The sequence below is a fragment of the Dendrobates tinctorius genome, unplaced genomic scaffold, assembly GCF_039654945.1.
Source record: "Dendrobates tinctorius isolate UK_male_01 unplaced genomic scaffold, ASM3965494v1 ptg000236l, whole genome shotgun sequence".
Classification (NCBI taxonomy): Eukaryota; Metazoa; Chordata; class Amphibia; order Anura; family Dendrobatidae; genus Dendrobates; species Dendrobates tinctorius.
This window is the reverse complement of record NW_027361903.1, coordinates 3,117,184-3,130,910: the sequence shown is the minus strand read 5'-3', so window position 1 is coordinate 3,130,910 and position 13,727 is coordinate 3,117,184. Positions and strand designations below refer to the sequence as shown.

Below are 13,727 nucleotides of genomic sequence, written 5' to 3'. Positions count from 1 at the left end.
GAGAGCGGCGATGTCTCCTCTGTATAATATAACTGATATCTGGAGAGCGGTGATGTCTCCTCTGTATAATATAACTGATATCTGGGGAGCGTCGATGTCTCCTCTGTATAATATAACTGATATCTGGAGAGCGGTGATGTCTCCTCTGTATAATATAACTGATATCTGGGGAGCGGAGATGTCACCTCTGTATAATATAACTGATATCTGGGGAGCGGCGATGTCACCTCTGTATAATATAACTGATATCTGGGGAGCGGCGATGTCTCCTCTGTATAATATAACTGATATCTGGGGAGCGGCGATGTCTCCTCTGTATAATATAACTGATATCTGGGGAGCGGGGATGTCTCCTCTGTATAATATAACTGATATCTGGGGAGCGGCGATGTCTCCTCTGTATAATATAACTGATATCTGGGGAGCGGTGATGTCTCCTCTGTATAATATAACTGATATCTGGGGAGCGGTGATGTCTCCTCTGTATAATATAACTGATATCTGGGGAGCGGTGATGTCTCCTCTGTATAATATAACTGATATCTGGGGAGCGGTGATGTCTCCTCTGTATAATATAACTGATATCTGGGGAGCGGCGATGTCTCCTCTGTATAATATAACTGATATCTGGGGAGCGGTGATGTCTCCTCTGTATAATATAACTGATATCTGGGGAGCGGCGATGTCTCCTCTGTATAATATAACTGATATCTGGGGAGCGGTGATGTCTCCTCTGTATAATATAACTGATATCTGGGGAGCGGCGATGTCTCCTCTGTATAATATAACTGATATCTGGGGAGCGGTGATGTCTCCTCTGTATAATATAACTGATATCTGGAGAGCGGCGATGTCTCCTCTGTATAATATAACTGATATCTGGGGAGCGGTGATGTCTCCTCTGTATAATATAACTGATATCTGGGGAGCGGTGATGTCTCCTCTGTATAATATAACTGATATCTGGGGAGCGGTGATGTCTCCTCTGTATAATATAACTGATATCTGGGGAGCGGCGATGTCTCCTCTGTATAATATAACTGATATCTGGGGAGCGGTGATGTCTCCTCTGTATAATATAACTGATATCTGGAGAGCGGCGATGTCTCCTCTGTATAATATAACTGATATCTGGGGAGCGGCGATGTCTCCTCTGTATAATATAACTGATATCTGGGGAGCGGTGATGTCTCCTCTGTATAATATAACTGATATCTGGGGAGCGGCGATGTCTCCTCTGTATAATATAACTGATATCTGGGGAGCGGTGATGTCTCCTCTGTATAATATAACTGATATCTGGGGAGCGGTGATGTCTCCTCTGTATAATATAACTGATATCTGGGGAGCGGTGATGTCACCTCTGTATAATATAACTGATATCTGGGGAGCGGTGATGTCTCCTCTGTATAATATAACTGATATCTGGAGAGCGGTGATGTCTCCTCTGTATAATATAACTGATATCTGGGGAGCGGTGATGTCTCCTCTGTATAATATAACTGATATCTGGGGAGCGGTGATGTCTCCTCTGTATAATATAACTGATATCTGGGGAGCGGCGATGTCTCCTCTGTATAATATAACTGATATCTGGGGAGCGGTGATGTCTCCTCTGTATAATATAACTGATATCTGGGGAGCGGTGATGTCTCCTCTGTATAATATAACTGATATCTGGAGAGCGGCGATGTCTCCTCTGTATAATATAACTGATATCTGGGGAGCGGTGATGTCTCCTCTGTATAATATAACTGATATCTGGAGAGCGGTGATGTCTCCTCTGTATAATATAACTGATATCTGGGGAGCGGTGATGTCACCTCTGTATAATATAACTGATATCTGGGGAGCGGCGATGTCTCCTCTGTATAATATAACTGATATCTGGAGAGCGGCGATGTCTCCTCTGTATAATATAACTGATATCTGGGGAGCGGTGATGTCTCCTCTGTATAATATAACTGATATCTGGGGAGCGGCGATGTCTCCTCTGTATAATATAACTGATATCTGGGGAGCGGTGATGTCTCCTCTGTATAATATAACTGATATCTGGGGAGCGGTGATGTCTCCTCTGTATAATATAACTGATATCTGGGGAGCGGTGATGTCTCCTCTGTATAATATAACTGATATCTGGGGAGCGGTGATGTCTCCTCTGTATAATATAACTGATATCTGGGGAGCGGTGATGTCTCCTCTGTATAATATAACTGATATCTGGGGAGCGGTGATGTCTCCTCTGTATAATATAACTGATATCTGGGGAGCGGTGATGTCTCCTCTGTATAATATAACTGATATCTGGGGAGCGGCGATGTCTCCTCTGTATAATATAACTGATATCTGGGGAGCGGCGATGTCTCCTCTGTATAATATAACTGATATCTGGAGAGCGGCGATGTCTCCTCTGTATAATATAACTGATATCTGGGGAGCGGCGATGTCTCCTCTGTATAATATAACTGATATCTGGGGAGCGGCGATGTCTCCTCTGTATAATATAACTGATATCTGGGGAGCGGTGATGTCTCCTCTGTATAATATAACTGATATCTGGGGAGCGACGATGTCTCCTCTGTATAATATAACTGATATCTGGAGAGCGGTGATGTCACCTCTGTATAATATAACTGATATCTGGGGAGCGGCGATGTCTCCTCTGTATAATATAACTGATATCTGGGGAGCGGTGATGTCTCCTCTGTATAATATAACTGATATCTGGGGAGCGGTGATGTCTCCTCTGTATAATATAACTGATATCTGGGGAGCGGTGATGTCTCCTCTGTATAATATAACTGATATCTGGGGAGCGGCGATGTCTCCTCTGTATAATATAACTGATATCTGGGGAGCGGTGATGTCTCCTCTGTATAATATAACTGATATCTGGGGAGCGGTGATGTCTCCTCTGTATAATATAACTGATATCTGGAGAGCGGCGATGTCTCCTCTGTATAATATAACTGATATCTGGGGAGCGGTGATGTCTCCTCTGTATAATATAACTGATATCTGGGGAGCGGTGATGTCTCCTCTGTATAATATAACTGATATCTGGGGAGCGGTGATGTCTCCTCTGTATAATATAACTGATATCTGGGGAGCGGTGATGTCACCTCTGTATAATATAACTGATATCTGGGGAGCGGTGATGTCTCCTCTGTATAATATAACTGATATCTGGAGAGCGGTGATGTCTCCTCTGTATAATATAACTGATATCTGGGGAGCAGTGATGTCTCCTCTGTATAATATAACTGATATCTGGGGAGCGGTGATGTCTCCTCTGTATAATATAACTGATATCTGGAGAGCGGCGATGTCTCCTCTGTATAATATAACTGATATCTGGGGAGCGGTGATGTCTCCTCTGTATAATATAACTGATATCTGGGGAGCGGTGATGTCTCCTCTGTATAATATAACTGATATCTGGAGAGCGGCGATGTCTCCTCTGTATAATATAACTGATATCTGGGGAGCGGCGATGTCTCCTCTATATAATATAACTGATATCTGGAGAGCGGTGATGTCTCCTCTGTATAATATAACTGATATCTGGGGAGCGGCGATGTCTCCTCTGTATAATATAACTGATATCTGGAGAGCGGTGATGTCTCCTCTGTATAATATAACTGATATCTGGGGAGCGGTGATGTCACCTCTGTATAATATAACTGATATCTGGGGAGCGGTGATGTCTCCTCTGTATAATATAACTGATATCTGGGGAGCGGTGATGTCACCTCTGTATAATATAACTGATATCTGGGGAGCGACGATGTCTCCTCTGTATAATATAACTGATATCTGGGGAGCGGTGATGTCTCCTCTGTATAATATAACTGATATCTGGGGAGCGGTGATGTCTCCTCTGTATAATATAACTGATATCTGGGGAGCGGCGATGTCTCCTCTGTATAATATAACTGATATCTGGGGAGCGGTGATGTCTCCTCTGTATAATATAACTGATATCTGGGGAGCGGCGATGTCTCCTCTGTATAATATAACTGATATCTGGGGAGCGGCGATGTCACCTCTGTATAATATAACTGATATCTGGAGAGCGGCGATGTTATTAGTGTCTGTATTGTTTTCTGATTACCTTTCTCCTCTCATTTACAGAAGCTCTCCCCATGGGTTGGGTTACGGAAGATCAATATTTCGTATTGGGGCTGGGAGGACATGTGCCCTTTCACTAACACCACCTTGCAGTGGCTTCCTGGAGAGCCCAGCGACTCTGGATTTTGTGCCTACCTAGAGAGGGCAGAGGTGGCAGGACTGAAGGCAAATCCATGCACTGCCATGACAGACGGTCTGGTGTGCGAGAAGCCAGTAGGTGGGTGAGATCCATCCATAGTCGTGTGTCACTAATAAACATGTATGCAGGCAGCCTGAAAAAAGAATGTACTAGCTGAAGAGCCCGACGCTGCCCAGGCATAGTAACTAACTACGGTTAGTTATAACAAATTATAATGATTATATATCTATATATACATAAAGCTGAATGTAGAGCCCCACCCACTCCGAATAGCCACATTCATTATAATATCCCACATCATCCCGTCAGGCAGAGCCACCGGACTACTACCCCTTATATCCCACATCATCCCATCAGCCAGAGCCACCAGACTACTACCCCTTATATCCCACATCATCCCATCAGCCAGAGCCACCGGACTACTACCACTAATATCCCACATCATCCCGTCAGCCAGAGCAACCGGACTACTACACCTAATATCCCACATCATCCCATCAGCCAGAGCCACCGGACTACTACCCCTTATATCCCACATCATCCCATCAGCCAGAGCCACCGGACTACTACCCCTAATATCCTACATCATCCCGTCAGCCAGAGCCATCGGACTACTACCCCTAATATCCCACATCATCCCGTCAGCCAGAGCAACCGGACTACTACCCCTAATATCCCACCTCATCCCGTCAGCCAGAGCCACCGGACTACTACCCCTAATATCCCACATCATCCCGTCAGCCAGAGCCATCGGACTACTACCCCTAATATCCCACATCATCCCGTCAGTCAGAGCCACCAGACTACTACCCCTAATATCCCACATCATCCCGTCAGCCAGAGTCACGGGACTACTACCCCTAATATCCCACATCATCCCGTCAGCCAGAGCCACGGGACTACTACCCCTAATATCCCACATCATCCCGTCAGCCAGAGCCACCGGACTACTACCACTAATATCCCACATCATCCCGTCAGTCAGAGCCACCAGACTACTACCCCTAATATCCCACATCATCCCATCAGCCAGAGCCACCGGACTACTACCTCTAATATCCTACATCATCCCGTCAGAGCCACTGGACTACTACCCCTAATATCCCACATCATCCCGTCAGAGCCACCGGACTACTACCCCTAATATCCCACATCATCCCGTCAGCCAGAGTCACCGGACTACTACCCCTAATATCCCAAATCATCCCGTCAGCCAGAGCCATCGGACTACTAACCCCTAAAATCCCACATCATCCCGTCAGCCAGAGCCACCGGACTACTACCCCTAATATCCCACATCATCCCGTCAGCCAGAGCCACCGGAGTACTACCCCTAATATCCCACATCATCCCGTCAGTCAGAGCCACCAGACTACTACCCCTAATATCCCACATCATCCCGTCAGCCAGAGTCACGGGACTACTACCCCTAATATCCCACATCATCCCGTCAGCCAGAGCCACCGGACTACTACCTCTAATATCCTACATCATCCCGTCAGAGCCACCGGACTATTACCCCTAATATCCCACATCATCCCGTCAGAGCCACCGGACTACTACCCCTAATATCCCACATCATCCCGTCAGCCAGAGTCACCGGACTACTACCCCTAATATCCCACATCATCCCATCAGCCAGAGCCACCGGACTACTACCCCTAATATCCCACATCATCCCGAAAACCAGAGCCACCGGACTACTACCACTAATATCATCCCGTCAGCCAGAGCCACCCGACTACTACCACTAATATCATCCCGTCAGCCAGAGAGTATAGGTCTTGGACATGCTGATTGTCCAAGGCAGATTTAGGGAAAACCTGGTCGGGGCTTTTGTGTTTTGAAACAGACTTCATTCCTGGCTGGATTTTCCATGTGGCTGAAGGCCACAGTTTGCTAGTTAAAAACCCTGGTGTATAGAGTTTGTGTGTCAGGTTTAGGATCAGTGTAAATCTGGTGTTGGCAGGAGTACAGAGCAGGAGGCTCTGCAGAGCTACACCTGTGTGAGCCTGGCACCCACAGCGTACACAGAGGTGCAGTTGCCCATGGTAAACGGTCAGAGGAGGACTGATGTGTTTAGTGACTGTAAACTGGAGGATATGGTTCCCGGCTGCGATCCAGAGGATATCTGGTACTGTGTAATACTGTGTGTCAGGTTTAGAATCAGTGTAAATCTGGTGTTGGCAGGAGTACAGAGCAGGAGGCTCTGCAGAGCTACACCTGTGTGAGCCTGGCACCCACAGCGTACACAGAGGTGCAGTTGCCCATGGCAACCGGTCAGAGGAGGACTGACGTGTTTAGTGACTGTAAACTGGAGGATATGGTTCCCGGCTGCGATCCACAGGATACAGTATCTGGTACTGTCTAATGCTATGAGTAGAACATTAACATGGCGGTGCAGTCGCCAGTGGCAACCGGTCAGAGGTGGACTGGCGTGTTTATTGACTATAATTCGGAGGATATGTGGCCAGCTGCAAACCGGAGGTGGACTGTCCTGTTTCCTGGCTGCAAACCGGAAGATAATCGTGTACTGTGTTTTGTGAGTTGAAGCATTAAAGAGCCGTTTTGTTTTGAACTTTGCTGGGTCCCTGCCTCATCACTGCACAGGGTGCTACCGCTGCACTAAAGTACACTGTGACTGCACCAGCAGAATAGTGAGTGCAGCTCTGGGGTATAATACAGGATGTAACTCAGGATCAGTAAGGTAATGTATGTACACAGTGACTGCACCAGCAGAATAGTGAGTGCAGCTCTGCGGTATAATACAGGATGTAACTCAGGATCAGTAATGTAATGTATGTACACAGTGACTCCACCAGCAGAATAGTGAGTGCAGCTCTGGAGTATAATACAGGATGTAACTCAGGATCAGTACAGGATCAGTAATGTAATGTATGTACACAGTGACGCATCAGCAGAATAGTGAGTGCAGCTCCAGAGTATAATACAGGATGTAACTCAGGATCAGTACAGGATCAGTAATGTAATGTATGTACACAGTGACGCACCAGCAAAATAGTGAGTGCAGCTCTGGGGTATAATACAGGATGTAACTCAGGATCAGTAATGTAATGTATGAACCCAGTGACTGCACCAGCAGAATAGTGAGTGCAGCTCTGGGGTATAATACAGGATGTAACTCAGGATCAGTAATGTATGTACACAGTGACTGCACCAGCAGAATAGTGAGTGCAGCTCTGGGCACGCCCAGGAAGAAGAGGAGCGTCTGTGCTGAGCGTCTGCAGGCTGGGGTTTTGCTAAGCTCCTGGGAAGGGAGGTTTTTTTTCCTGCAAGGACTTTCCATCTGCCCCCTTCCCAGGAAAGAGGACTCTACCTGGGACTGAGCGCCGGGGCTGGGCCCCTGGCTCCCACCCCCCGGCAAGCCAGCTGGGGGTGGGGGGGCCTCATCCACCATCAGTAGGCCCAAGGCACAGCCAGCCAGTCCCAGGGCCGGCAGCGGCCCCTTCCAGGAGAAGCTGCGGAACGAGGACCAGTTCAGGGCCATGGCCGGTGGGTTTCCTGGGGGGTCAGGAGGCCCCACCCAGGTGGAGGAAAGTGAGGAGAAGGAAGCGCAAGATGGCGCCCACACCACACCTGGGCCACCTCCACCTGAAGACCTGACGGACACCAGCAGGAGTCAGGTAACATGCAGCGGGATAGCCCCTGAGCAATTGGCCCTCCCGCTGGACTCCAGTAGCGCGGAGGAAAGCAGGAGCGAGGGGGAGGATGGAGGGAGTGAGAGTAATACCGAGGGGGGCTGCCTCATCCTCAGGCAAGTGCGGCAGATGGAATCCCCAGCACGGTTTCACACGCTGTTGTTTGGGGATGAAGTCTGCCCGGAGGATGAGGCAACCGGGAAGAGGAGAAACAGGAGGCGCAGGCGTAAGGCCTCTGATGGCGTGGAGGAACAACTGGTTTTTGCTCCTCTTCCCGGGGCCCCTCTGTCCCGCTGTGTGGAACCCGCTACCCACCCCGGCTCGGGCCCTGTGGTGGGTCCGCAGCGAGGGAGCGGGGAGAGAGATGACTGTTGTGACCTGACTGTCGCATCTGGTGACAGTTCAGACCAAGGCAGCGACATGGAGGTCGGTGCTGGTTGTGGTGTTGGTGGTGGTGTCCAGGCTCAGCCCTCGGTGGCAGGGGGGGCTGGCCTGGCACCAGGTAAAGTTGGTACAGCCAGGGCCGCACCTCCGGCGGCGAGTGCTGGGGCTTCTGGACCCCCCACGTACGGATCCGCTAAGTCTGGATCGCTAGTGGGGGTCCAGAAGTCTAGGAAGGGTGAACAAAAAATCAAACGACAACTGAAGCGGTGCAGGGAGCTGGTCGCTCCCATGGCAGCGCCCGTGGTAAGAGCGGGGTCTCTGGCATGTCGACCCAAAAGGGGTCCATGCGGGGGGCTCCGCCGCCACTGGGCGACGAGGGGGAGTGGCCGGTCCTGCCCGTGGCAAGTGGTGGGCACAGAGTGGCGGCGGTGGTCTGCGAGGGGGGCGGGGCCTCCCCGAGTGTTGCCCGGCCTGCAAAGGCTGTGGCATGTGGGGGGGCATGTCCTCCTCGGCCGCTGTCCGGCTCGCTACGTCCGCGTCTCCTGGGGGGCGTGGCCTCGCAAGGGGTCACTGCTCTGCCCGTGGTGGCCGTGACTGGCGGGGGGGCATGGCCATGGCAGGCCCGCTGCCCTCTGTCCCACCCACCCTCCAAAGCAGTGGAAGCAAGCTGCCCCCAAAAGCTGGCGGGGGGTTGTCACGGTCCCCAGCCCACCTACCTTCATCTGAGTGTGCGGGGACTCTGGCGCCCCCTGGCAAGCCGGCGGAGGGGGTGAAGAAGGATGCAGGGCAGGGAGCGGTGCCAGAGGCCGTCCCTGCCCAGAGCAAGGAAATCAAAAGAAACTCTGAAAAAGAAAAAAAAATGGTGCTGGAGAAACCAGGAGCTGCTGCTACTCCCAGGCACAGCCAGGGAAATGTGCAGTATGTCATCAGCGCTGAGGCACTTAAAGGGGCAGCAGCACTCCTGGCCAGTAAGGGCAATCATGGAGCACCTGGCCAGCTAGGGCCCCCAGCAGGTGGGAGGGAAAATTGCGGCAAAGGAACTGTTAATGCTGATGTAAATAAAAATGTAAATATAAAAAAAATTGTTGCTAAGGAGTATGAGGAGTGCGTGAGTGAATGTGAGAGTGGGGTGACTGATATTTTTGAGGAGTTGTTTGCGGACGTGAATGGGGATGTGAGTGACATGGATGAGGGAGTGAATGTGGCTGAAAGTGCTGGAGTGAATGCTTGGGTGAGTGGGAATAATAGAGTGAATGGGAGAGTGAGTGGGAGGACGAATGAGGGTGCAGGCACAAGTGGTGGTGGGAGGGCTGGCCCATCTGCCACCCCGGCCGCGAGACCCCAACGTAACTATGCGGGGGCCGCAGCTGTGGGTCAGGGTGGTCCTGGGGGGGTCTCCTCGCCTCCGGGCTCCAGGGACGGCGCTTTGCACCACTGTTTCCTGTAGGCCCTTAAAAGGGGAGAAAGGTCGGTAACAGTAGAGGGGAGGACAGTGGCCCTGTCTTTCTGGATAGAGAGACACGGCCTTGCTGCCTTCCAAAATCAAAGGGAGGGAGGGACTGTTTGGTCTCTCCCCACAGCCGGGCAGGGGCCGCCAAGAAGGAATGTGGTCCGTCTTAGGTGGGGGGGCAATGAAGCTTGGCCACCCAGGAGCAAGGTGGTGGAGCTCCTCCTAAAGATGGGCTTCCGGGCGAATGACATCTTTGCCCTGATACATCCTTCAGCGTCCCGCTTCTTTGATGTCAGTTTCGTGCGGCCAGAGGGGCTTGAGCTCTTCTGGTCGAACTATGAGCTGGTGCAAGAAGAGCCCGGATGGCGAGACTTCGTTGCGCAAGCGGTGTCTCGCCAAAATTCCGTCAAGTGAGTGACCGTGGTCACTTGTAACGAGTCACTTGCCGGCGTGGACATTATGACGTGGCTTTCTCGTTACGGGGAAGTCACCGAGGTCCCAAAAAATAACAGGGACGAATTTGGCATCTGGTCGGGGGGCTGGACCTTCATGGTAAAGCTGAAGGTTTCCGGCGGCACGGTCACCCACATCCCTTACTCAGCGTTCTTGGGGAGGGACAGGATCCTGGTCTTCTACCGGGGGCAACCGAAGGTCTGCCACAAGTGCGGCGACCCCACCCACTTCAGCGCCAGCTGCAAGGTGCAGAAGTGTGCGTTGTGTGGTGGGGTAGGCCACCTGGCCGCCTTGTGCAAAGACATTCGGTGCCACCTGTGTGATGACCTAGGTCACCCGCTCAGCCGCTGCCCTCGCTCTTTCTCCAATACCGCTGCAGGCCCGGTGGGGGGAGACCGTGAGGGGGCAACCTCTGACGGCGCTTCTGCCGTGGCAGGTGGTGGCGGAGGGGGAAGGGCTGAGGGGCCGGTGAGGAAGGGCAATGCTAAGGCAAGGGGCCCCGCGTATGAGCGGAGGCAAGAAAAACACCATGGAGGCAAGGGGCAGGTGGAGCCTCGGGAAACCGGGGTGATGCCTGCCCCTCCCTCTAGGCCCGTGGCAAAAGCCTCTGAGGCCCTGGGGGAGAGTGCGGTGAGTGAGGAGATCAGGATGGAGAGAGAGGAGAAAGCGGCTGACTCAGACGACTCCTCTCGTTATGAAAGTGTCGACGAGGATGTCAGGGGGCAGCCTACAGCATCAGGTGGCAAAAACAAGCGTGCCAACCGTAAATCGGGAGGGAAGAGGGCTGACAAGTCTTCAAAGTCCCCCCCGCCTCCGACCACAAGAGTGCATACGGAAGGGCCCGCTGACCCCCCTCTGATCAGACTCTCCAACCGGTTTAGTGCCCTCGGAGGTTCAGATGATGATCCGCAAGACGAGGGTGCTGGGCCGGGGGTAACACCGGAGGGTCCTTCGGGGGATGGTGGAGTCCGTCCCTCAGGGTGCACTGTTCCTCCTGAGGGGGGGACGGGCCTGGAACCCGGAGGCGAGGACACCGGGGGGGGAGGGATGGACACGTCGGGGGCTTCCCTAAAAAGGAAGGTGTCTGACCCCTCCCCAGGAGCAGGTGATAGCGGGGCAGGGAAGAAACTGGCCATCCAACTCGATCACCCATGATGGCTGAACTCGCCCCGTTGACGCTGGCTTCCATTAATGTTGCCAGCATTAAGTCAGATGCGGCTCGCTTCACGGCCTTTGATTTTTTTCTCCCGGATTGAGGCAGAAAGTTTATTTTTGCAAGAGACCAGACTAACGGACATGGGGGCCATCTTTAAAGCACGGAGGGAGTGGAGGTGCGGGCCCTCATACTGGTCTCTTGCGGTCGAGCCGTATAGCGGGGTGGCAGTCCTTTTTAAGACTGCAGATGTTGAATGCCGACGGGTTACTGAGTTGGAAATGGGGAGGTGCCTGATCCTAGATGTCTTCATGAGGGGACAAGAGCTCCGGCTCATTAATATCTACGGCCCACATTCCAAGTGGGACCGTAAATGTCTCTTCCTGAGGATCAAGCCCTTTCTTTTTACGAGCCGACAGGTGGTCTTCGGTGGAGACTTCAACACCGTTACGAGGTCCCGTGACCGGGGGGGTCCCGGAGACCGCCTGGCTTATGACAGCGTCGCGCTTAATAGCATAGCTAGTGAAGCTCGCCTGGTGGATGTCCATATCCGGCGCACCCCAGGCCACGGGGGTTTCACCTACCATAGGGGTAGCAGTAGGTCTAGAATAGACAGGTTTTTTTTGAAGGAGGACGCCATCTTTTCTGCTGTGTCTGCCGTTGAGGTGGAGTTCTCCGACCGCTGTTTAATTTTCTTTTCTCTGAATGTTGCAGAGACTCCTCAGATGGGAAGAGGGCTGTGGAAGCTCAATTCGTCCCTGCTGGTAGAAGCGGAGGTGAGACAATCCTTCGAGGATTTTCTTCAGAGCCAGGTACCGCTGTTGGATCTCTGTAGTAGTAAGTCAGAGTGGTGGGAGATCTTCAAAAAGCGGCTGGCGGGGTTCTTCCGTCAGCTCTCGAACCTCAGAAGTCTGAACAGACACCGCTTGTATCAGGCTCTGGGGAGGAAACTCGAGCAGCTTGTCTCGACTGGAGGTGACCGTGAGGAAATCTCCAGAGTGAAATCTTTGCTCAAGAGGTGCCAGTATGATAGACACACATCTTTAGTTTTTGAGAGGGACTTCGGGAAGTACCGCTCGCCCGACCCTTACAGAAACTGTAAGATGTCAGTGAATTGTAAGATGGTGACAGGACTGATCGACAGTACGGGGTCCCTGAACAGATCCAAATCAGGGATCCTGGAGGTGGTCAGATCCTTCTACTCGCGCCTCTTGGAAAAGAAGGATCTGGATCGGGATAGGATGTCGGCTTTCCTGGCTGAAACCGTCCCTGAGCCAGGGGGTGATCCCTCTCTTGGTGTTTTGGCAGAAGAAATTAGGGAGGAGGAAGTGAGACTGGCCATTGATGGGCTTCTGCCCAAGAAATCGCCAGGTCCGGATGGCTTAACATCCGAGTTTTATAAGACTTTTAGGGACTCCTTGGTCCCCCTCTTGACAGGGGTCTTTAATGAGTGTCTATCCTCGGGCACTCTTCCCGACTCAATGAGGAAGTCAGCCCTAATTATTCTGTCAAAGGGTAAAGATCCGTCCCGTATCGAGAATTGGCGTCCCATAGCGCTTCTCGATACGGACCGGAAGGTTCTGGCCAAAGTGCTGTTTAATCGGCTGGTGAAGTTTGCACCCCGGCTCCTTTCAGGGGCCCAGCATTGCTCTGTTCCAGGCCGCAGTACTTTTAGTGCTGTGCTCGGTGTCCGGGAGGCAGTGGAGCAGGGTAGGGCAGGCCACTGGAAGGGGTACTTGCTGTCGTTAGACCAAGCGAAAGCCTTTGACCGGGTCAACCATGAGTACCTCTGGTCCGTCCTTTTGAGGTATGGTCTGCCTTGGAGGTTTGTAAAATGGTTAGAGATCTTGTACCAAGGGGCTGAGACTTTTCCGCTGGTGAACGGTTGGTCAGGTCACCCTTTTGAGGTGGGTTCTGGGGTCCGTCAGGGCTGTCCGCTGAGCCCGCTTTTATACGTGTTCGCGATCGATCCCTTCCTAAGGAGGGTAAATCGTAGACCGTTGGCGGGAGTCGGGATGGACCAGGCGGGCTCTGGGTCCTCTCTCAGGGTGGTGTGTTTCCCTTTTCGTGTCCTCGAGGGGGGAGGCGGATTGGGTCATGTCAGAGGTAGTGCGCTACTCGGAGGCATCCGGGTCCATGATCAACCGGGATAAGTGTGAAAGTCTCTGGCTGGGAGGGGGAGATCCTAGTTTTGATCTCCCGGACACCCTTCCAGGGCCCCAGGCCACCGCCAAAATTCTCGGCATCGAATTTGGCCCCGGGGACTACCCCCAGCAAAATTGGGAGGGCAGACTTAAGATCGCCGCCCAAAAGGTGGACCAATGGAAGGGTTGGTCTTTGTCCCTAAGGGAAAGG

General features: G+C 52.0%; 1 protein-coding gene across 2 annotated transcripts in view; it reads left to right on the top strand.

Annotated features, from left to right (window-relative positions):
* Nucleotides 1-13,727, top strand: part of ATRNL1 (attractin like 1) — a 775,749-nt gene that overhangs the window by 235,264 nt on the left and 526,758 nt on the right. For both annotated transcript variants that reach the window (XM_073556584.1, XM_073556585.1), the window contains one exon: nt 4,138-4,351. In XM_073556584.1, coding sequence (XP_073412685.1) covers nt 4,138-4,351 — 214 coding nt within the window. The remainder of the gene's footprint in view (nt 1-4,137; nt 4,352-13,727) is intronic.